The sequence below is a fragment of the Podarcis cretensis genome (assembly GCF_951804945.1).
Source record: "Podarcis cretensis genome assembly, chromosome: 12".
Taxonomy (NCBI): domain Eukaryota; kingdom Metazoa; phylum Chordata; class Lepidosauria; order Squamata; family Lacertidae; genus Podarcis; species Podarcis cretensis.
This window is the reverse complement of record NC_137181.1, coordinates 39,108,793-39,132,770: the sequence shown is the minus strand read 5'-3', so window position 1 is coordinate 39,132,770 and position 23,978 is coordinate 39,108,793. Positions and strand designations below refer to the sequence as shown.

General features: G+C 41.6%; 1 protein-coding gene across 3 annotated transcripts; it reads right to left on the bottom strand.

Moving 5' to 3' along the window:
* Positions 1-849: 849 nt before the first annotated feature.
* On the bottom strand, positions 850-23,307 carry GALNT15 (polypeptide N-acetylgalactosaminyltransferase 15). Of its 3 annotated transcripts, none has more exons than XM_079948003.1 (9): positions 22,091-23,306; positions 18,482-18,648; positions 17,390-17,594; positions 10,027-10,194; positions 9,679-9,796; positions 8,276-8,470; positions 7,538-7,669; positions 4,285-4,425; positions 850-3,731 (listed from the first exon to the last, which is right to left on the bottom strand). In XM_079948003.1, the coding sequence occupies exons 1-9, from the start codon at positions 22,639-22,641 to the stop codon at positions 3,597-3,599; spliced, it is 1,812 nt and encodes a 603-aa protein (XP_079804129.1). In that variant the 5' UTR covers positions 22,642-23,306; the 3' UTR covers positions 850-3,596. The 3 variants fall into 3 exon arrangements, with proteins under 3 accessions (XP_079804129.1, XP_079804130.1, XP_079804131.1); XM_079948004.1 differs by lacking the exon at positions 850-3,731 and adding an exon at positions 5,814-5,934 and having other exon boundaries at positions 4,286-4,425; positions 22,091-23,307; XM_079948005.1 differs by lacking the exon at positions 850-3,731 and having other exon boundaries at positions 4,321-4,425; positions 7,543-7,669; positions 22,091-23,307.
* Between the last annotated feature and the right edge of the window lie 671 nt (positions 23,308-23,978).

The window sequence follows — 23,978 nt, the reverse complement described above, 5'->3', positions numbered from 1 at the left end:
CCCAATCTTTCTGTACAGCAGGTATGGGAAACCTGTGGCTCTTTATGTGTTGCTGAACTACAACTCTCATCACTTTTGGCCATTGGTCACACTTGCTAGGGCTGATGGGAATTGTAATCCATCAACATCGGGAGGGCCACAGACTCCCCGTACCTGTTTTCAGTTGGCTTGACTTAATTCTGTTTAAACTTATGTAAACTATTAGTTCTTATATATGCCACATCAGCTAGTCTCCCTAGAGACAGATCCAGTTACTGCTACCTTCTTATATTTGTATCTGTAATCATCATCACTGCCTTACTTACTCGGTTTGTGAGTGGACTTTTCAGTTGGGCTTGCAGTTTCAGGATGTGAGATTTTGGTGACACTTTCCATGTATTTATTACATTGATTCTGAGTTGGAAAATATCTACCCTGATGACTTCAATATGTTTTTCCTGAATTCCTGTAAGTGCACCTAAATATCAGGTTTTAAATGATTAGATGTCCTGTCCACACAACTGTAAATCCTTCAGGCTTACAATTTAATATTTAAATTCCTAATCTTGGAGCTGTGGACAGGCACACACTGATTTTATTTTTACTGTTTTCCACTAATAATCCAGTAGCGGAGTTACAAGAATCTTTAGAATCAAGCAATCTATTTAACTTGCAACCACACAGAATGACATTGTGCATTTGTGCAATCAAATATGTTTCTTTGCTGTTAATTCCATTTGTTAACAGCAGTTGCTTTTGGTGGCCAATAGGTGGCACTGAAAGTTTGTAGACTGATATATTTTTAAAGTACCAATATGTCTGAAAAGTAAAAAAATATTTGTTCTGCATTTTAAATGAACTTTAACTTGCTATTCTTCAGTTGTTTTAATATTTCTGCTTTAAAGTGATGGATTTGTGTAGAAAATGAGGTTTTACAAAACATTATACTTTCTGCTTCAGCTATAAAATTAAGGATCTTGTCCATCAGAGTAGCTTTTGCACCATTTGACCCTTGAATATCACAGTGGCAGAACTACTGAGTACCGACTTTGATTTTCTGATTGCTTTGTTGGCAGTAAAAAGTGAGGCAAGCTTGGGAATCTCATCTAATACACTATGGTTATTTAAAAATTCACTTTAATATTGAAATACATAGGAGTTGTTCTGTTTTGTGAAACCCATGCTATACTAGAATGGCCTTTGTTTTTGTTTTCCCCCCATTTCATTTGGTTTAATTCCGACAAATCATTTAAACCATATAAACATATATCAACTAGCTCCACAGCCTGTTTTACGCATTGCACAAAGCAGGCATTGCTTATGAAAGGTTCATGGCAGCAACTAAAGATTTCATCCCTGATGGTGTCACAACACTGATGCCCTTCAGAAACATAAAAGGTATGATGCCTGCTTGACCTTAGAAATAACCTTCTCCTACTGATGGCCTCCTGATGTTTTGGACTGTTAACTTCCAGCAACTCCAGCCCCAGTATGACTGTGCTGGATGGAGCTGATGGAAGTTTGTATAGAATGGCCTTTGTTTATCTGGTTTGCAGATATACCCATGAGACCCAAAGTGTGGCGATCCCTGCATTAGACCTAGTCTTGCCCTCTGCAGCAGCAGAGAATTAGACTCTCCACTCTTTCATGTGTCAACTCTTGAGGTATTTGAAGAACGCTGTTTTGTCCTCCTTCGTCTTTTCGTTATGGTTTCCACACAGAAGTTGCTTGAAAAGCCTCAGGCAGCAGCTTAGAGGCAGCACAACTTTATGTTTAAATGAAAAGTGCCTGTGGCATTGTCTACAAGTGAAACTCCCCAGAGCACCTCTGCACATAGATGCTGCCGTATGGAGGTTTGTTTGCATTGGTTTCCTTATGGATGCCATAATGTGTGAGCTGTCATTTGCAGGACCAGGCTTTCCCTACCATAGATGCGTAGTTAGACTGACCAGATGAATTTGGGCCTGCTCTGCAAAAGCATAGAAGCCTGCCTAGAAAAGACGGATTTTTCACTTTGGTTGCTCTCACTTCCCAAGCTGACGAGCAAATTCTCTCTGAATCTCTACGGGGTTCTTAATCTAAGAAGTTCCAAAGCTAAAGATTGCAATAGCGCAGACTTCAGACGTTGGTACATTTTTGAGAAAACATTTTAGAAGTTGGTAAAATACGTTGATATATTCAGTGATCTGAACCAGTTCAGTTCTGTCAGTATGCTACCAAAATTAAAAGTTATTCTCAGAAGAGGATTTGTCAGCCTGCCAAGTTAAGCCAAACTTCGTTCAGCAGTTTTGTTTGCCAGCCCCACACAGATCGTGAAAGACCACCCAAATGTAAAATTTCCACTCAGGAGAGTCGAGTTTTCCTTGCTCACTTTTTTTTCTTAAAAAAGGAAAAGTAGTTGTGCTGTGTCCTTGGTTCTTTTCCATACCAAACAAAGCAGGAGCATATTTGTCTCATTGGTTTCGCCCCTCCCTTTCACTGGCTGAGACACCTTTGTCATTATCACCTGCAAAAATAGGGCTTTACTTTCAATAAATTAACCAAAGATGATATGCAATCCATGATGTGAACAGTACAAGCATTCTGCAGGCTCCCTTGAACTCCCATTATGGAGTAAGTGGGGACATATTTGCCACACACAACAATATATGCTTAAATCTGAAATCATCTTATGCATTTGAATTAATTTAGATTTACATCGGCATAAAAACTTTCCCAGACATTTGGCTTTGGTGTTTGACATTGACCTGGCAAAGCTTTGACCACAATCTTCCCACATCTAAGTATTTGAACATGATTTCCACTGTGTTCCTTGGGCTCAGTGGCAAACAAAGACTAACTTGAGAAAACTCGCTTGGGGCAAATTTTCAGGTGGTCTGTTCCATTCCTTATAGAAGCTGCGTTTTGAGTGTGAGGCCCCCCACCCTTTGGAAGGTCTTCCTGTAAAACATTACATAAGCACTGTCTCTATTTAGTCTTTCAGCATCTGCTGAAGATCTTCCTCTTTCAACAAGCCTTTGTCCTGTTATGCATCTGTGTTGGAATTGTTTTAATTGTTTTTATATACGGTATTCTTTTTAGATGTTCATTTAAAGAACCCTTGGCAGTAATTTTCAATATATTGATCAGGAATGTTTGTTATCTCGTGATGCCTCCACTTTAGTCATACTGATGCTCTTCAGAAAAGATTTTTTCCAGTTTCAAGAAGAATAGCTTTAACCTACTTTTCATAAATTATACAACATATTAAATTAAGCACGTGCCTTCTGGCAGTTTGTTCCATAAGATTCATTGAAAGAAAAATATCTCAGTATCTTGTATCTGTGTAGCTGGTCTTTATGATATCTTTCCATATTGCCCAGTGAAGCATTCTGTGCAACCTGAAAGCAGCATAAACAAAAGTCATTTCATCTCTTCTGTATCTCCTGTTTCCTGGAATCAACCCAGCATTCACTGCTATACCAAAACACTATGGTAAATTTTGGGTGGGAATGCATGACTTAGGCATCTGCTATATTGTCCATTTTTTGTTCCAAGAAAACATACTCCGCTCCCTTTTCTTGCACCTTGGAATCAAATGGATGAAACGATAATGGGGTTCAGGGAGGTCTTCATAGTCATCTCTCATCTACATGGTATGAATGATCAAATCGCCACATCAGATTGGCCTCCTTGTTACATTTCTGTAGACAAAGGTCTGTCTTCATGGCCCCAATGCACTTACCGGATAGAATATGGACAATCATTCCATTCTGCACATGAAGGAAGACCAAATAATGTTAGGCTTATCATCAACACTATTTATCAGTCACGTAAAATCACTATCTTGTGTTTTGTTTTGTTTTCAATTATGACATTTCTATTTCATCATATATGAACTGATCTCGGGGCACGGTGTGGCATAAAACAATGGTCAATACAATAAAACAATAGCGTAAGCACCTTGTTGTATTTCTACATGATTGCCAGAGTCCCAAAGAAATGTAGGAATTGCCCTTAATGGATTTGCAGTGGCTTGTAGTGCGTTGGCCTGTTTCACTGCTGATTGGTTGGTGTGGTCAAGCCACACACCCTATCACTCCTGTGATGAGGGCATATGCTCATATCTACTCAAACATCAGGTCTAAAAAGGCCATCCTAGTTTTGATCTGCGCAGCATTCATTTGCCTAGTTTGGGACACATAGTTTACATGCAGCCGATGACAGGACTGGGGGATAAAAACAGAAGTATTTGCAAACCTCCAGGCACCTTGACCCATCAAGCTATTTTTGCTAGTATAGCCTTGAGCCAAACTTGCCACATACCTCTTTCATATCCCAGTGCTGTGAGCTGTTTTCCATCTTTTTCGTACAGTTTTGAAGGACAACTTTTTCACGCTCAACATCAAAGCAGAGTTGGGGCATGGAACCAAAACAGATTTCCTTCATGCCATTGTATTCAACGTGCTAAGGAAGCAAAAGAACAACACAACTGGAAAACAGGGTGGGGGGAAAGCTAAAAGACATAATTTCCTGTTTGTGCTTTCTAAAATAGGCACCAAATGAAAGAAGGAAATGCCCTTCTTTTGCGCATGGCACCCAAGCCAATAAGAAAGTGATGAGATGTTCCCCTTTGGGGTGTGAGATGTGGGCTAGGCCAACCAAAACCTGAAGCCAGGCGAACTCTAGCTTAGACAAAAGGTGATGTAAGGGGTTGGAGAAGCCATAGGTGCTAATCTCAGCCATTAAGATAGCAAAATTTTGTGGGGGTTTGTTTTTAACCAGCCACAAACTAGCACAAAACAAAGGGAGATTTAGCAGCAAGTCATCCAGTTCTAAACTACTTGTCTTACACTAACTGATATTGCAGCTTATTGTGGTGATATAGGTAAATTCTCATAGAATAATGGCGAGAGCTGGGGAGAGACTCAAACTGCAAGGTTAACCAGCCTATGGAAGCAACTTTAGGTGAATCAGTCTTATGCGTTTCACATTATTGACCATTGACAACTCTCCATTCTTTTCAGCTCCATGTATGTCTCTGCCTGCTTCTCAGCCTCCTTAATCTACAGTACTTTATATGATTGTGGTGGTACTCGGGTTACATATGCTTCAGGTTACAGACTCCGCTAACCCAGAAATATTACCTCGGGTTAAGAACTTTGCTTCAGGATGAGAACAGAAATTGTGCTCCGGCGGCGCAGCAGCAGCAGCAGGAGGCCCCATTAGCTAAAGTGGTGCTTCAGGTTAAGAACAGTTTCAGGTTAAGAACAAACCTCCAGAACAAATTAAGTTCTTAACCTGAGATACCACTGTATATCTGGGCCTTCGTCTGAGTCTTCCTTCCAATTTCCCTTCAATTATTTCTTGGACTCGCACTACTTTTCTGAAACTGTTCCCTATAATGTTTTTATCACCTTTTTTCACACTTTGAAGGAGTTCCTCCTCTCCTACAATCCTCTCCAGTGTTACTTCATACCTAACACACACGTTGTTATTTGTTTCTGGTGACTGATTGGGTTGTGAATGGCCAGAATGGCCCCAAGGTGTGGAAATACCAAAATAAAAAGCAGCCCAATGTGGAAGGAGTGTGCTCAGTTACAGAGAAATGCTGGCTAACTTATTGAGGAAGGTGTGAGAGAATTGAAATGCAGCGGTCAGTATAATAAACAGCAGCACTCCACACTGCAACTTTTTGCTGTAATCCCAGTCTGTATCCTGCTCTTCAGCTGACAAAGTCTCCTAGAAAAGCTAATACAGGATCACTGCAATCCACGACGTATCATTGCAACCTTTTCCCGAAGCAGGGATCTAACTTGATATAATTGTGTGCATGCTTTGAAAACTCAAATTACCTGGTTGATATTGTCACTACAAGCTGACAGCGCGAGACAGCCGCCACCAGCATCCTGTTGAGATCTGTACTCTGCACAGAGTCCAACCCCAGTATTGTACACCTGTAAATAAATATTGATACTGAAATAAAGCAAAAACTATGAGTTAAAAAGAAATTTATTTCCCCTTTACATTTATCATTTTTGTGTGTTTGTGCATCAGTTTTACAATCCAATTTGTGTGTGTGTGTGTGTGTGTGTGTGTGTGTGTGTGTGTGTATTCATAAGTAAGCCCTATAGCCTTCAATGGGACTTACCGCCAGGTGTTTATAGGATTGTAGATTTCATGTACATTTTTAATCAAGGTCACTGCATACCAAGGCAAGTTTAAGTAAGTTCATATAATGACTGAACAGAATCATTTTGTTTTAACATAAATAATAAGAGTGTGCATTACATTCAGATTAATCCCAAACTGGATCAGGGTGCCTTGGAAGGCTTTATACATATGGCACCAGGTGTAGGGCAGGTGGGTGTTGTTAAGTTGTGGGTTGACATAGCAGACGACACAGCGATTTCTCCAAAGCAGCTCTTTATTTTGTAAGCTGGAATAGAACTGACTGCAAACAGCTCAGCCGGCCTGCTTTTATAGGCAGCCGGCTGTCAACATTGTAGCAACAACAACCCAGGGTTTCCCGCCTAAAATAACTGACGTGGACCTGAGTGAGAACTATCTACAGTATCCCCCTGCTGGCCCAGGGTGAGAACTTCAGTACATAATAGGTGTGGCCTGGCTTCATGGGCAAATGAGAAGGCCTAGTGGGCGTATTTCAGTTCACAGGCCAGAAGTGCCAGACCACAGTGGTAGCATGTACCTGCTAGTGTTTTGTGGGCAATTTGTGATTGATGCACACCTCTAAACATAGTGTGCAATTAGCTTTTTTCAAAATTAGAGAGGCACAGTGGAATCTCATTTCAAACATGGAAAGTTAACAAAATAGTGTTGCGTTTTAATTCTTGAGATTGAAATTATTAACCTTCTCAATGCTGTATTTTTGTTTCCAAAACCTGATTATGTTTCTACCTCTTAGCATAATGTCTGCTGTTTCATCTGCTCTCTTTAAGAATGCAATCCCAAACATCATATACATGTCTGCTCTGAAGTAAGCCCTGTTGTGTTCAGTAGAACTTACTCCCAGGAAAGCGTGTACAGAATGGCAGTCTCACAATTTCACTTAGGCTGCAATCTGGTATGGTAACTATGGACAGAGCTTCATCAACTTGGAGCAAATGGCCTCATACTTTTGTACCATCTAGCGATTTCCTTCTGGATGAGTACCATTGAACTCAGAATACCATTGACCTCAGTGGGGCTCACCTTTAAATAGGATTACACCGAAAAATTCAACTGCTGAAAAATTCTAATTAGCAATGTGCATGCATGGCAGTTACTGATGTACAGTAGTGTTGTTTTCCATTTATTGGGGGGGGGAGCTGATTAGGGGTATGCCTGCACTGTTTTGTGTCCTGTCTGTTTTTCTGCTCTTTTAGATGTGGTAGCCAATTTATGTTACGCTGCATCTTCATAGCAGCCACTCATGGCACTTTCTCAAATATTTAAAGGGGTCCACTGACCTCAAAATTTTGGCGACCCCTACTTTACGTAAATAATAATACTAAAAAGTTCAGTTACCAGAAAGTTCGATTTAATAATGAGCCTCAACAGCAGTATAGATTTCACTTGCCTTGCCTGAAAATCTTGGTCCATGTTGTAGTGGGTATAGTTCAGGATACACATCTGAGATAAACCATTGGAAACTTTTGCATCCCAGTCTCTTTTGCAGTAGAACACGCTCTGTGCAGTTCAGCGTCTCAGTCTGTGGAGAGTACATAGAATAGTTTACAAAGTTATTGAACACCCTTATATATATTTGAATATCTGCACTAGTAATTCACACTGCATTGTAGTTTATTTCTACCATTCATTGAACACAAGTTAACATTACTGTTATTGTTCATATAATTATGAAAACTCAGCTTCTTTTATCAATTAAACACACACAAATATCTGGCACGAATCTACACTGGTCGGTTATAACGTCAAACGTGTTATAAAAATGTGACACCAGAGGGCACTGCAGAGCAGTGATCCATCTGCAATGGGAAATTGCACTGAGAGCTATATAACTTTTTAATAGCTTTTAATAGTGTTTTTACATATCAGTGTAGATCCAGCCTTGGTCTTAAAAATCAGGTACCGGTAAATGGTACAAATCATATAAAAGGAACCATATTCTGGGAACATTTATTCTACAGAAGTTTCTTTAAAGTAAATGGGAAAGAAATGAAGGGAAGCAAAAGAAAGTAGGAAAGAACAAAGGAGCATGGAAAGGAGTTGCCAAAATTTGAAGGGTGCAATTTTTGTAGAATGTAATCTTTTAAGTTGGCTCTCCCTCAAGAGCAACCACTTCTGAGGAATTTACCTTCTTAATTAAGCGTGCCATGTTGTCTTGTTGGTAAAAGAGATCTTTAAATGAACCCAGCCAGGTCTCAGCTATCTGGATTTTGTTCCTCTCTACAGCTTCTTCAGCAGGAAAGTTGTATGGTATGCCTGTTCGATAGACATGTCCCACCCGGGAGCATGGAAGGATTTCTACAGAGCCACCACAGAGCCAGGCCTGAAACAGAAGTGAAGTTTTGTTTTCGTTTTCGATTTAACATGATCCTGCCTTGGCATGGATGTAAACAGAGGTGCCGAGTTCCGCCCAACATTGGGGGAGCTCGCTGTGCTGTAGCTGCCATGAGGCCCGACAACACCCACCACTGCTGCCAAGAGTATATTTCGTGTTCAGCAGTGCCCTTTAAGCCCCATGCTTAGCTGAAAGAAGATGGTGACAGGAAGCCAGTGATCCCTGGGCACTTTCCCTTCAGTTCATCCTTTCAGTAAATAGCCATGCATTCCAAGTAGCCATTTTGTGTTACGATTGCCCTACGGCAGTTATTCTGCGTTATGTCATGCGCTTGTGCGAGATCGTGGCCCCAAAAGATGTGCTTTTTCAGCAGGTTTTTGCAACTTTTAGGGCACCGCACAAGATTACCACGGCCCTCAAAATGGCTGCCATGCTGTCACGCAAAAAAAGAGAGGGATGCCCCATTTTCCTCATGACTGTTGAGGGGTATGTCATGTCAAAACATGATTATCAAAAGAGATGAGATGTATGTCAGCATCGCCCTTGAGCCAGTGCACCAACTGGACTCATGCACTTCAACCCCGACTGGGCTAGGCGAGCTGGGTAGCACTGCCAGAGACCACCTTTCTCACAGGAACAGGTCACAGTGCTGTGGACTCACAGCTTAAAGCTGAGAGCACCGGATTCACTGTCTCAATAATACAGTCGTTGCGCAGCAGCGTTTTGCAGAGTCTTGCAGAGTATAAACCACTCGGAGAGCAGCTTTGTAGAGTATCTTCCTTTTATTCTATAACTACAGCTACAATACAAAACTATATACAGAGCTAAATATTCTGAGCATAAATCAATGCTACTCTTGAGTGCCTGCAGCTGCTCTTAGCAGCAACCTTATCTCTAAACACGATCTCTAGCACTCACTCTCTCTCCGACACACTGACTGACTCTCTCACACACAGATGTGGTGCTGGGCAGAATAAGTAGATAGCAGGACACGCCTCCTCCTCTCTGGAGAGTCAGCAGAGACCTCAGGAGATTCTTGGATATGGGAGGGGTGAAATCTCCTCATCAAAATGGCTGCCATGCTGTCACGCAAAAAAAGAGAGGGATGCCCCATTTTCCTCATGACTGTTGAGGGGTATGTCATGTCAAAACATGATTATCAAAAGAGATGAGATGTATTTATCTCAAGTGCTTACCTTTATAGATAACTCAAGATTTTCAGCTCCCCACGGGGTCATGTCAGAATCATAACCCCCTGTATTTTGGAAATAATGTCGGTCCACTGCTACTACTATTCCGGGTATTGCTGGACTCCTAGAGAATGTTTAAATGTGTTAGATCTATTTCATTTCATTTCATTTTTTAATATTTTATTCTGCTGGATTTCCTAATGCATAGAGAAGTAAGTAGCATAGCACAAAGAAATGCCTTAAAAGCCTCAATATAATACAGTAGTCAGAAAATATACGACCACCTCCCCAGCAGCAGTGAGAGATTTGCTAGCTGATTCTTAGAGGTAACAGCTATAGGCGGTGAACCATTACCTGATGGGACTGATGGGAGACTGTCGTACCTTCTTTTCGAGTTCTGGCAGTGGCTTCCAGTGGAAATCTAATTTCCAGTCAAAAACACCTCTTTGCAGCCCCACAGAGGGATAATACTCAAAGGTCTTCCAGTCAATGACATCGATGACAGGAGAGACAATCCGTCTTCTGGAAAGAGACAAACGTCCTGTTCGTTTTTACAGATAATTTGCAAAACTTGCTGAATGTGTACGAGAGGAAGATAGCAGCCTCAGGGGAACCCCCTGGGTTTCTTGAAGCGCAACAAATCTTTAGAAAAAAATAACCCAGGGTAGGGAGGGGGGGAAATCAGCCCAATGCAGACTGAGCAAGGTCAGTGATTGCAGAATGCTGACTTAACTGTTGGGGATGGGACTGAAAAACTGGTTAATTAGAATTCTATCCCTACCGAATTCAGGGTGAATCCCAAGATGACACTGACAATTTGCTGGTGCACTGAGAGGTATTGTCTGAAAGCGAGCATCTCTGTAAACACCCAGGTAGACCAGAGACTATTCATTGTTGTCATGGTGCCTCTGGACAATGGCCATCAGCCACCAACAGGAATCAGCCCACCCTGGTCAATGTTAGTCTCTTCTCAAGCACATGCAGACATTAAGCAGTATATAAATTAATGAATGGGTAACAGTATTGAGAATAATGGGTGTGATGACAGATTCTTTTATTTTATTATCAAAAATGGAACCACATTTCTTGGAAGCAACAAAAGAGCAGGTTAGGAAGGAGTATTCTGTATTAGTCAAGGACTTTAAGCAGAGGTTGGATGGCCATCTTTCATGGATGCTGTAGCTGAAATTCCTGCATTGCAGGGGGCTGGACTAGATGACCCTTGAGGTCCCTTCTGACTCTGATTCTATGATTCTACGACAATGCATGTCATTGTCTAGAGTGGATTTATATCTAGATGTTAGGATAGAGATGATAAGGAAAACAGGAAGACGCAATGAGAGATAAAGGAGGTGCTGTGGGATTGGTGGAAGTCAATGTTTATGTTTGTTTTTATTTTTAGTGTTTATATTATTAACTTGTAAGATATGGATTTTTTGTTTTTTTTGTTTTTTGAATGTTGTTTTTTGTGTATTGTTATTTTTCAATATTTTTCATGTTGTTGTTGTGTGGAAAATACTAATAAAATTCATTGTCTAGAGTGGGGAGACCAGATGTTTTACCAAGTTCTAGCCAGTGGAAAAGGAAAACATGGAATTCCATGCTAATGAATAAGATTACGGAATATTAAAATTTATGAGGAAAAAAGAGCACACCAGAGATCGTTTCAAAATAATGGGACATGCCTTATATATTTTAATAAATAGGCCAAATGACTCCGCCCTGATGGCTATATTTTGACCATTTGATATGATGTATTCATGATTTGTTGTTACTTTTTTTTAAGCCAACAGATGTGCATTAAATGTAATTACTGTTCATGAATATTTTAAAAAATGCAAAAGCAATCGTAGTAAAAATGCTATAACTTAATGATTGACCATTGGGCAAGAAAACAAATTGCACTTGAAAAGCATTGAGAGTTGTATATAAAGTTAGTGCTACTCAGAGAAGACCCGCTGAAATAGACAGACATGATGAAGGACCATTAATTTCATTGGGTCTGGTCTGAGTAGCACTTAGCTGGATACAACCCTGAGACTGTAGGAAGAAATAGTTCAGTGGATATCATATCTCCTTCTTCTGCTTTTTTTTGGGGGGGGGGGTATGCAAAGTACACGCAGCACCGGCTCCTCTTTTTGTTGTTAAAAAGTGTGGCATTAACTGTAACAACTTCATGGTGAGTACCAGAACCTATTTTTCTAGGGGAGAAAGCACTAAATTACAGATTTAAAATGTTCTTACGAAGATATTGCTACAAAAATAGTAAGAGTGCCAGATTCCCATGGTTTATAGCTATGAAAGGATTGTGAGTTTTAAGGATGAATTGTCAAGAAAGGAATGGAAAATGAATGTATTTTAATCTTTCTCTCTCTATGTCATTTGCCAAATTCCCAAAGAGTCAATGTGATAGTGTAGCTGGAACAATGTTTAAGCTAGAGGGGGAAATGTACATTATTAAATCTTCTGGTTGTAAATCAGCATGATCCTATGGAAATAAAATGAACACAAAACAAATTTACACCAGTTAAGATTCAAAGTCCAGTCTGGCTACAAATGATTATGGATTTTTACAGAGCAAAACCAAAAGTGGGTGTGAGAGAGAGAAACTTTACAGAATCAAAGGGCTATAATGAATAATAAAATTAGCTGTGCTATCTTACCTCTTGTTTGTACTTAAGTGCTTCTTTTGAAAGCATCTGTTTTTGTCATAATCGCAGAAGAATATAATCTTTTCACAGTGAATTTACTACAAAGGCATCCATTTCCAAAAGAAAATAAGAAGAAAGTTGGCAGGTGCTTCTTAAATTCCTTTCATTTTTATTTTATTTTTTTTTGCTTCAAAATTGGCAGGCAATCAACAGCTCCTCAACACTTTGAAATGGAGCATAAATTACTGGCAAGTATCTGCTAATGTTACTCTATAGAATTAGGCAGTGTGTGGGGGGACCCTAACACACACCCCCATCTCAAAATGCCTTAGCAACACTGGTTCCAGGCAACTGAGCTGGGAGTCTGGATCATGAGGGACTGTTTTAAATGTTTTCTTTGGAATATGTCAGGAGTGGGAACCTGTGACCCTCCAGATGTCTTTGGACTACAAGTTTCAGCAGCCCAGCGAGCATGTGAAATGGTCAGGTATTTTGGGAGTTGTAGCCCAGCAATATGGAAGTTCGTTTAAAAAAAAAACCAAGGGTTTTTTGTTTTTTGAATCAAAAATAATTGGCAATGAAATGACTTCCCCTTTTTATACATAAGCATGAACATTGTGCATTATTCTTAGAGGTTTAATATAAATATTGAAGTTAATTACGGCAATTCATCTATTTTTAAGCTTAAATAAACTTTAATAGTTATTGTTACTGATTTATACAACACTCTAAAAAGGACAGCGAACATGCCCCAATAAATCATATCTGTTGTCCTCAATTTGTTTTTCAAAATAGATTTTCTCATATGGCTCTGGTATGTATATTGTTAAAGCCAGATGCAGCTCGCAGTTTGGGCAGACTGACCACATCCTTTGGAACCCACAAAAAGCTGAAGTTTCGTAGGATCTCTTTTTGCATAGGGACACATTCCAAAGAAATGCCAAACATATGAAAACAAAAACAAAAGCCGGGAAGCATTAAAAATTTCTCCCCCTTCCACCCAAAAAAGGAAAGGAGAGGCCTTGAACCTCAGCAGATGCCAAAACACATTTTATGAATATACTGCACGTAAATAGCCCAGGGCATTTTGACAAGTGTCTTTGTCAGGGGGCGACAATTGAGAGTTCTACATTATTAAAAAAAAAGTGCTTCCAAAATGTTTTAGATGAAACAACACCTGCTCAGGTCAGAGACTGTTAAGTTGTGGGTGAACATATCAGACGACACAGCGATTCTTCAAACAGCTCTCGTTTATTCACAGGCCAGAACAGAACTGAGCTGAAGGGTTCAGCCAGCCTGCTTATATAGAGCTCCACTAGAACGCAACTGTAACCATTTTCTGTAACTATCCAATCACTGAATGTCACTTTCAATCCCTTATTTGCATATGTCAACCTGAGTGAAAACTATCTACAGTATCCCCCTGCTGGCCCAGGGTGAGAACTTCAGTACATAACAGAGACAGATGGACCAAAAAAAGTAGTACCTTTGTTCTTGAACTTAATCCATTCCGGGAGTCTGTTTGACTCCCAAAACTGTTTGAAAACCAAGGCACAGCTTCCAGGTTTCTGGCGTTCGGGAGCCGATTTGTTCGACAACTAAGCCGTTGCGGAACCAAGGTACCACTGCACAGCACTCCAGGATTTCTATCTACCCCTTGGATAGGCCATGCCATAGGTCACGGACTGGTTGGACACAGAGGAATGGTGGGAGGAACCAGCTGGGTGATCACTTAGGGGGGGAAGATCAGAGCCTGGGGATTTGGTGGTGGGACAACGAAGAGGCAGGAGATTAGGAGGTGCAGGTTTCAGAAGCTGAAGAGGTGACAGGGCTCAGAGAGCTGGGAGAGGCATGAAAAGAATCAGAGGCATGAAAAGCAGAAGCTGGAACAGAAGAATAGGATGATTGAGGCCAGAGGCAGAGATGAGTTAGGCTGGTGAAAAGTCACAGGGATTCCATTCTGGTACACAATGGTACCTCGGGTTACAGATGCTTCAGGTTACAGACTCCGCTAACCCTGAAATAGTACCTCAGGTTAAGAACTTTGCTTCAGGATGAGAACAGAAATTGTGCTCCGGCGGTGCAGTGGCAGCGGAAGGCCTCATTAGCTAAAGTGGTGCTTCAGCTTAAGAACAGTTTCAGGTTAGGAACGGACCTCCAGAATGAATTAAGTTCTTAACCTGAGGTACCACTGTATCAGAATGGAAACGCAGGCTGTTGCCCTGTCCTAACACTCAGCTAGGAGTTTTCCATTGTTCAGAGGACAACAACGGGGCACTCTTCATTCTCTCCAAAGATGCAGCCGCGCTTGGAAACATTGCAAGCAGTAGGTGGCAGACTGAAAAAGACAACTGATATGGTTCTTTGTCAACCTCCCAAACTTAACACATCTGTGATGGTGTTTGCAGGCTTCCCAGCTGAGCCTCAAGCTCAGAAATGCAGCAGGCACCGGCTGGATGCCTTCCATCCTTCTTGAACCCATTTCACCAGTCTCCCAGGCCTGACACTCAACTGGAGATGTGTGGCCTTTCTGGACCAGACAATGGAAAAAAATATTTTAAAATTAACAGGTCAAGTAATGTAGGCACTCCATGCTTACCTCCTGAACTGTCTCTCGGGATATTGCAAAGAAGCAGAAGCACGAACAAATTGTGTCTAACAAGTGTATAACATGAGGAAGCTATTTTTTTTTGCTGCTTTTTCTTTTCTGCTCTAGCAGTGTCTCGCATGTGAACTAATGCATTCTTTCAGAAATTCTGAGGCTGTTTGCTTATGAATGTTTCATAAGCCTTGGAAATGCAAGATCTAAAAGATGATGATGCAACAAGTCTGCAATTTTGTTTCCCCCAAAATGCTAATTGGACAAAAGTCGGAGCTCCTGCTGGATTCATGTTCTGCATTAATATCATTGCGCATACAATCCCTTCTGGTAACATTTATTATGCTAATTAATTTTGTTAATATATGATTCGGTTTCCCATTCTATAGTGTGCCTGTACAGTGTGGAATTATTATTGAGCATAATGTATGTGTGTGTGCAGGGTGTGTGTGTTTTGCTTGTCAAGAAGCTTCCCAAGTTCTTTAAAATTTTATCAGCCCTCTGAACACCAAATGCAGCCAAGCACCTCACATCTCCAAGCACCGTAATTTGAAATGAATGAATACTAGATGTAGAAAACAATTATTTAAAATGACATATATGTGGCCTGCAACAAAATGTTGCATCATGGAGTTCTCCTGTTCAGTGTTCCAGCCAGCCATGCCCTCCACCACCAATATTCCATTCCATTCCATTTCCCCTTCCAGCTGTGTTTCTGCTACCTCCTCAACAGCCAGCCAGCATTCCATGACCACTGAACAGATGCTTGGCCCTCAATGGCCCCCCATTTTAGTCCCCCCCTTAAGATTTTTTGTACTTATTCAAACCTAAGGGTCTCCCCTAGTCTGATGGCCCTTCTGTTTTGAGCATTTTGGCTATATAAGCAACGGTGCTCATGTCCGAACATTGGAAACAGAGGGAATGGCATTCAGGGAAGAGAGCAGAACTTAAGGCATAGGGCAGAATGCAATGTGATTGTTATGTACTGAAGTTCTCACCCTGGACCAGTAGGGGGATACTGTGGATAGTTCAGGTCCACATATGCAAATAAGGGATCGAAAGTGACATTCAGTGATTGGATAGTTACAAAAAGTTGTTACAGTTACAATGTACTGGAGCTCTATATAAGCAGGCTGGCTGAACCCTTCAGTTCAGTTCTGTTCTGGCTTGTGAATAAACAAGAGCTGTTTGAAGAATTGCTGTGTCGTCTGATATGTTCACCCCAAACTTAACAGTGATAAAGGAAACTGGAGATTGCCAAGCCCAGGTTTCTTTTAGGAGACTAACGAGGGGCACTTTCAGAGGAGAATTACCGGGATTGGTTCTCAGTTGTGTTTTGAAATGGGAAGCAAACCTAGTTTGAGGAAAAAAACAGCCAGAGGGGCATCTGTAGAGGAAAATTGGCAGGCCTGGGTAGGTTTAAGCAAATCTCCCCTCCTCTCCCATGTTTGAAGCACTGTGCCTCTTAATACCAGTTGAAGGATCACACAGGCAGGGAGAGTGCTGTGACACTCGGGCTTCCCACTGGGTATCTGGTTGGCCTCTGTGAGAACAGAGCGCTGGACTCCAATGGGCCTTAGGCTTGATCTAGCAGGGCTCTCCTTCAGCCACTCCAAGTGTCCCTATTTTCCAGGGACAGTCCCAGATTTATAGAAGCCATCCCAGTTTCTAATTTGATCCCGGAATGCCCCACTTTTCCTTAGGACGTCCCTATTTTCATCGGAGAAATGTTGGGATGGTATGGAGTTATGCAACCCCTGAGCCAAGCAGATATGTAACTATACAACCTTTAGAAGATATCTGAAGGCAGCCCTGTACAGTGGTACCTCGGGTTAAGTACTTAATTCGTTCCGGAGGTCCGTTCTTAACCTGAAACTGTTCTTAACCCGAAGCACCACTTTAGCTAATGGGGCCTCCCGCTGCCACCGTCCCACCGGAGCACAATTTCTGTTCTCATTCTGAAGCAAAGTTCTTAACCTGAAGCACTATTTCTGGGTTAGCAGAGTCTGTAACCTGAAGCGTATGTAACCTGAAGCATATGTAACCCGAGGTACCACTGTATAGTTTTATTATGTTTTCATATAGGTTGGAAGCCACTCAGAGTGGCTGGGGCAACCCAGTCAGATGGGCGGGGTATAAATAATAATAAAAAAGTTATTATTATGAAACAGGATGTCCCTATTTCTATCGGAGAAATGTTGGGGAGTGTGTGCTTCATGCCCCATGCTTCTGCACTCCTGTTATCTCAGTAAATGTTGGTTGGGAAATGCATGTTTACCAAGACAATGCCTAGTTCCACCCACAGGTCAACCGCTGTCAATGTTGGTTTGGGTATTTGTCAGTAGCTTATGGAAACCTGAGCTTTTATGATCAGCATCAGTCAATCCGCCACGGCAACCCTCTAGGCTGCAACCATTGTCCCCTAACAATGGACCAAGACAAGAGGAGGAGAGATGCAGTCATTTACCTGTCGCTGGCTAGTCTGTCCAAGAGAGGCTCCAGCCAACCTCTGTGACACTCGCAGTGGGAGTCCATGAAGACCACAACCTCCCCCGTGGCTCGGGCAGCACCAAGCATGCGGCCTCGGGCGACCCCCAGCCTTTTGTTGCTCCGAATCAATTTCACACCTGCCAGCTTAGAGATGTAGTCACTCAGGGATGACTTCAGAAATCCTGCCATTAAAATAGCAATGGTTTGAATTTTAGTGCAGAGTTTGAAGATGTGTCTCTAAGAACCAAGCTTGCAATGTTTCCAGAGGCTAGCTTATCTTTTTTTTCTCTGACCCAGAAATCTACAGAATCGGAAGAAAACAAAGCACAGAAGAGCTTTATTTAATGTCTAGGCCTGACGGTCTGCCTGTTTGTCTACCTGTCTGTCTTACCAATTTCTATTATCGTTTCCTTGGTTGTTGGACTAATTCATACATGGATTTGGATTTGATATCCCGCTTTATCACTACCCTAAGGAATCTCAAAGCAGCTAACATTCTCCTTTCCCTTCCTCCCCCACAACAAACACTCTGTGAGGTGAGTGAGGCTGAGAGACTTCAGAGAAGTGTGACTAGCCCAAGGTCACCCAGCAGTTGCATGTGGAGCAGCGGGGAATCGAACCCGGTTAACCAGATTACAAGTCCACTGCTCTTAACCACTACACCACACTGGCTCCCTATACCACACATGCCTGTACCTCACTGTTAGCAACAAATCACTCTACAAAATATATGATATGCAACTGAGAGTTTGAACTGCCTTCACTGAAGAAATAAAATGGAAGCTTCAGAGGGTGGGAAGGTTGGACATTTGTCAAGGCACCTAAAACCACATGAGGCTCATCTCCCTAGCAGTGCTACTCTGCACAGAATATCCAAATTCTTCTTGGGGTGTGGGGGTGTCCATGGACACTACAATTAAATGAAATAAGTAAAATAAGTTAATGTGAATTTTAAAGGACTGAACACACCAAACCATTCCTCTGCTTATCCAACATGACCCTGTTAATACTGTGTTCTGCAGACATCTGTTAGGAACAGTCTGGGTGTGGGAGCGAAAAAAGGATCTACCTTTCTCACTCAGGTCATCTACAAGGATGATTTCTTTCAGAAAGTCCTTCGGGGCTGTATCCAAGACACTGTGCACTGTTCTCAAGAGAGTAGACCAGGCTTCATCATGGAAGCAGATAATGACACTTGCTGTAGGCCGACTGAGGCTGGGTTCTTGCTTCAAGCACCTGTGTAAAGGACAACATGTAAACACTGAAAATTACTATTATTATTTTAAATTCACTGTTAAATACAGCCCTACAAATTACATGGAGCCAGGCTTGTGCCTGGCTATCTTACCTTATACATACACATACTTTATTAACTAAAATTTTCAGTACTTCAATCTTTCAGTAGGACATCCAGTTTCATAAACTCTCACAACTGAAAGAGTATGCACAATGCAAGGTAAAATAAAGCAGACGTAGGTTATGTTGTTATCAAGCCAAGTAATGCTTAGGAATTAGGTCTGATAACAAGGGTCTTGGCAAAATCAGAGAAAGTCAGTTAGCATCTTGTTTATTAACAAAATCCATGAAGATATACCAAGTTTCCAAGTTTTAACCTCCCTAGCCAGTCTATTGTGCTCTGTCAATTTCTCCTCCACAGCTAATCTCCAGATTCTACTTCACCAACCCTGTAGAGCACAACTCCCACCATCCCTGACCACTGGTCCTGATAGCTAAGGATGATGGGAGTTGTAGTCCAACAACATCTGGGGACCCTATTGCATATATTAATATTGCACAGCTTGAAGCAACAGGACGAATAAAAAAGGACTCCTCTTGGATATGTCCAGACCAAAATATGGTTCCAAAGCTTCACTAACAGAACTTTCTGCAGACAGACACAAAAACAAATATTGATACATCCAAATTGTTGCATAAAGAATCTGCACAAGCTCAGATTCTTAGCAATATAAAATTACTCCAAACAGACCTAAAATCAATGGTCTTTTGGTTTAGCTGTAACTCTATACATGCCCTGGAACAACTGTGCTAAACCGGAAGTGTATGGTTTTGTTTTGTTTTGTTTTGTTTCAGACATCAGTGCTGACCCCAGCATATGCCAGCCAAGCAGAAATTGCCTGCATCTGCCTAATTAAATCCTTAGAATCCAATGCCACATGTAATGCAAAGACAGCTATAATGCTGCCATTATTCACCTGCCTTGTGAGTGAATGGATGCCAGCCAGCAAGTTATATATTGCTTTAATTAAAACAAGTGACTGTTTTCAATTTCCTGTAAAAATCAAAGCTTATCCTCTTTCATTTAGGACAATATCACCTTATTAAAATAAGATTTCATGGGTGGAGATGCCCTTGTGGCTTCGCTTTAGCCCTGTGATGTGAAAATTGGCTTGTATGACTCAGGATAACCTGTGAGAACTCATGGAAGATACATGGTCATGTGCATGTATGCTCTGATGCAGAAGTAGAGCTGATAAAACCCACAATCTGCTGCTTCTTACCTAATGTTAGAGATGGTCTTGCATTTTGCCCTCCTTCTTTCAGATACTGAAAACACTATAGAATATCATCATCAACCTTTATTATGGTCCAGAGACCCAACAAATCGTTACAAAGCAATACACAATTCATACAGCCTACCTCCAGGTTAAACAAGCATTTCGTTCAGAATATAGGGATCATTGGTTCTTGCAACCACTGATAAAAACTTGGCCACTGCTAATGTTCTACCATTTGTCCGGTCTTCCAATAGGAACCTGACATAGTGAGCCTCTGATTTTCCTGGGAAAGGTACCAGCAAGGGTAATATCAGTTCAGCCCTGGCTTGCTCATATTTTGCACAGTGCAACAAAATATGTTTTATGGAATCGATGTCTTGAGCACACGAGCAAAGTCTGTCCTGGTAGGGAACTCAACACTGCAGAAGGAAAGCCGTTTAGTCTGGCTTTGGTGAAAAGCCTTCGATAATTTGGTACTGTAGAATATAGTTGATATAGCAGTCAGAGGTATCACAACTTAGAAGAGAAACCTTTTCAAAAATATTGTATGGTCGTTACAGTTATCAGTATTTTGGGGAATCTGGGCTTCTTGGTTTTTTCCCATTTGAGTTTTCTCTGACAGTGTTCTTGCAACTTTAAAGTTTGCATGAAATGGTTCTTAAAAGGTATCAGTTTATCTGTTTTGTTTTCCTGACTTTCACATATTGTGCTTGTTCCGCCATGAAATCCTACAGAACTTAATAAGGATTATATATGGTGCATACAATCCTTCTACTGTTTTGCATAATACGTTTACTAAGTAGCCGTATTGCTTATAAGCCAAGGATTCCTGCGGGGGAATTAAATACATCGTAAAACCAGATTATAAACTGTTTAAACAGTATCTCAGTGTACTTCCTGTACAAGTGTCATTTAGTACTAGAATAAACTCAGTTCATCTTCTAGATGAGGTGGATGTCATGAGCGTACACCTTGGCCACTCATATCTATAGTTACTGGTTGCTAAAGGCAAGAAAGAACTACCCCCGAAATTATGCACCTGCTATAAAAAAAGCGTTTTTCTTCAAATGTTCTGCCATTCCCACATTTCCCAGCAGAGGCCACCACCTACCTTATTAAACAGCAAAACTACACACAGATTTAAAACTTGTTATGCACCTGGTTGAGGGACGCAGGTGGCGCTGTGGGTTAAAGCCTCAGCGCCTAGGGCTTGCCGATCGAAAGGTCGGCGGTTCGAATCCCTGCGGCGGGGTGCGCTCCCGCTGCTCGGTCCCAGCGCCTGCCAACCTAGCAGTTCGAAAGCACCTCTGGGTGCAAGTAGATAAATAGGGACTGCTTACCAGTGGGAAGGTAAACGGCGTTTCCGTGTGTGACTCTGGCTCGCCAGAGCAGCGATGTCACGCTGGCCACGTGACCCGGAAGTGTCTCCGGACAGCGCTGGCCCCTGGCCTCTTAAGTGAGATGGGCGCACAACCCCAGAGTCTGTCAAGACTGGCCCATACGGGCAGGGGTACCTTTACCTTTACCTTTATGCACCTGGTTGAAGGAGCACGATTCCTTCAATTGCTAAAGAAAGTGGAACAGAAGCAGCTGTGATGAATTCTTTAACTTTCCCTAAACAGTGTGTTGTTCATTCCTTTGTGTCTGAACTGGTATATCGAAGGTGACATATCAGAAACAATAAGATTTGCCAGTATTATATAAGGGTCAGAAAAGGGAATAAAAAATAAAAACATCACAGTGTATCAATGAATTACATTCCACAGTTGCTCTTAAATTTGTTCTTGCTTGTTATGGATGATGCGACAAAATGCCAGCTGTTTTCTTCCAAGTTTTTTTTGGTTTATTCTGGGTGACACTTGCTGCCACAACCCCCATTCTAATCTAGGGAATGTTTTTTAATGTTTGATATTTTATCTTATTTTTTATATTATGTTGGGAGCCTCCCAGAGTGGGCGGGGTATAAATAATAAATTATTATTATTAAGCAAACACACACACACACACATGCAAACACATGGGGGGGTGCGCTCTGTTTTGGGGGCAGAGGGGGGACAAATCTCACGCTGAGATAAAAGAGATCTGCATTCCAGAGAGGGGCGAAAGAATTTTTGTTTCTTGAGAACTGGAAAGGTCAAGGTTAATTAGGAAGCTTTACTTACAAAGAATGCCGTACCTCAGGTAGCTCCCTGTGCAGAGGGATCTGTTTGCTGAGCACTTCATTAAACCCATAAGTTTCCAGGCCACCTATTGCCAGCTCACTTGCCTCAGTCCTTTCTCCACCTGGCAGAGGAAGAGACTTCAGCAGGAACTCGGGTCTTCGCACCTGCTTGCTCTCCTCTTGCCTTCTGCTTTGCTGCCCGATCATTCGGTATCCTTTCCTGGTTCTGCTGTGGTTCCTCTTGGCTGTGAGTGACCCTACAGCCACCAAGAGCTCATCCTCCTTTAGGGAGATGAAAGGCGACAGCCCCTCCAACGGCAAATGCTGCTGGCTGTCCTCCTGAGCATCTAAGATCTCTTGAGTTTCGCCGAAATCCACACGGTATCCTTCTTTAGGGACAGACCTTGCAGGCTGGGGTATCCTCTCCTTGTTCAGATCTTTGACAGATGGGTTCAGCATTGTTACCATCATCAGCAAAAAGGCCAGCACCAGCACCAGCAAAAGGAACTGCAGTTTCTGTGGCCCATATCTGCATCTTGTCCTTGGGTACATAGTTTCAGTAGCAAAGTCACACGGACTGTCATGTTAAAAGCCAGTCACACATGAAGTCACACATGCTTTCATTGCAACCCCTTGGGGGACCAGCCTTGGATATTACCGCTGATGCTTCATTCCTTTACTTGCAAATAAAATCCTAGCTCTTCAAATGGCTATATTTACTTGGGAAGGAGACCTCACAGATTAGATGGATTCGCTGAGCAAAAGAATGATCTCTTGTCATTGTACAGAGTTCCAGTTTTGTTTCTGTTTGTGGGGGAAATGTGATGAGTCGGCCAAAAAGTCCATTAAAAAGTATCTTAAAAGTTGAACTGATTTCCTTCTAATTCTGAAAGAAGGGGAAAAAACAACAACTCCAAATTGTCTTGATGGTTTTCTTCCACGGGTTGGCTGCAACAGCAGAAATAAATTCCAAATGTTGTCAGAGATGCAGAGGAAAAGGACTTTCTGTTGAAAGCAGAGTTGACAGTTTTGTCTTCCTCTCTTCTGATGCTTCGAGATCAATTGATGCAAACTACCCAGGCTCAGTTTCACACATAAGTACACACTTTGCCAGACATAACAGAGCAGGGTGTGTGTGTGTGTGTGTGTGTGTGTGTCTTTTTCTTGGTCCTAATGCCCTCACTGTTCTTCACCTATCAAATCAGATCCTTGCAAGCAATAGAATCAGGAGGGGGTGGGGGAGATCTTGAAGCTGAAAACCAATCAGGATGTACAACTCATTATGCTCATTCAGAATTTCCTTCCTAAACAAGGGAGTGTCTGTTGTAAAAAAGAAAAAAAGCACATTTTGTTCCAGGAGCTGAGAATGTTTTTGATGCATTACTACACTATCAAAGAATCATGAAAATAAAGCAGGCTGTTGGAGGAACTCATTCTGGATTTGTTTGGTATTTCATTTATATCCGGCCCTTCCTTCTCAGGAGGCCAAGGCAGCAAAGATCCCTCCCTTTATGATTGCACAACACCCCAGTAAGGTAAGTTAGAATGAGAGCTGGTGACTGGCTATCACCCTACAAGCTTAAAAGCTGCATGAGGATTTGTGACTAGAACTCCCCAGCTCTAATTTAATGGCTACACTATTCCTTGAAAAAAAAACTGTTAAAAGGATAATTGATTCTGCTCTGAAGTTTGCAGAGCAGATATTTCTATATGGAGCCAGGTTACGGGGTATAGACATGCAAGTGCATAATGTGATTGAAAAAATAATCAGAAAGTTGCTAGTGCAAGTATCTATTCCACAGACTACAAAAAGAACAATAACTGCTGCCACTCAAATGGCAAATGTTGCCACTCAAACCCTGACCTCTGCGTGCAGGTAATATGATTTG

Bases quoted from the DNA above. Each gene is read 5' to 3' on its own strand.
- GALNT15 (XM_079948003.1), bottom strand. From the start codon at position 22,641: ATGTACCCAAGGACAAGATGCAGATATGGGCCACAGAAACTGCAGTTC. The intron at 10,195-17,389 runs GTAAATGACTGC...GTCTCTTTCCAG, and splicing joins GACAGACTAGCCAGCGACAG to AAGACGGATTGTCTCTCCTG. The intron at 8,471-9,678 runs GTAAGCACTTGA...CTTCTGTTTCAG, and splicing joins ATCTTGAGTTATCTATAAAG to GCCTGGCTCTGTGGTGGCTC.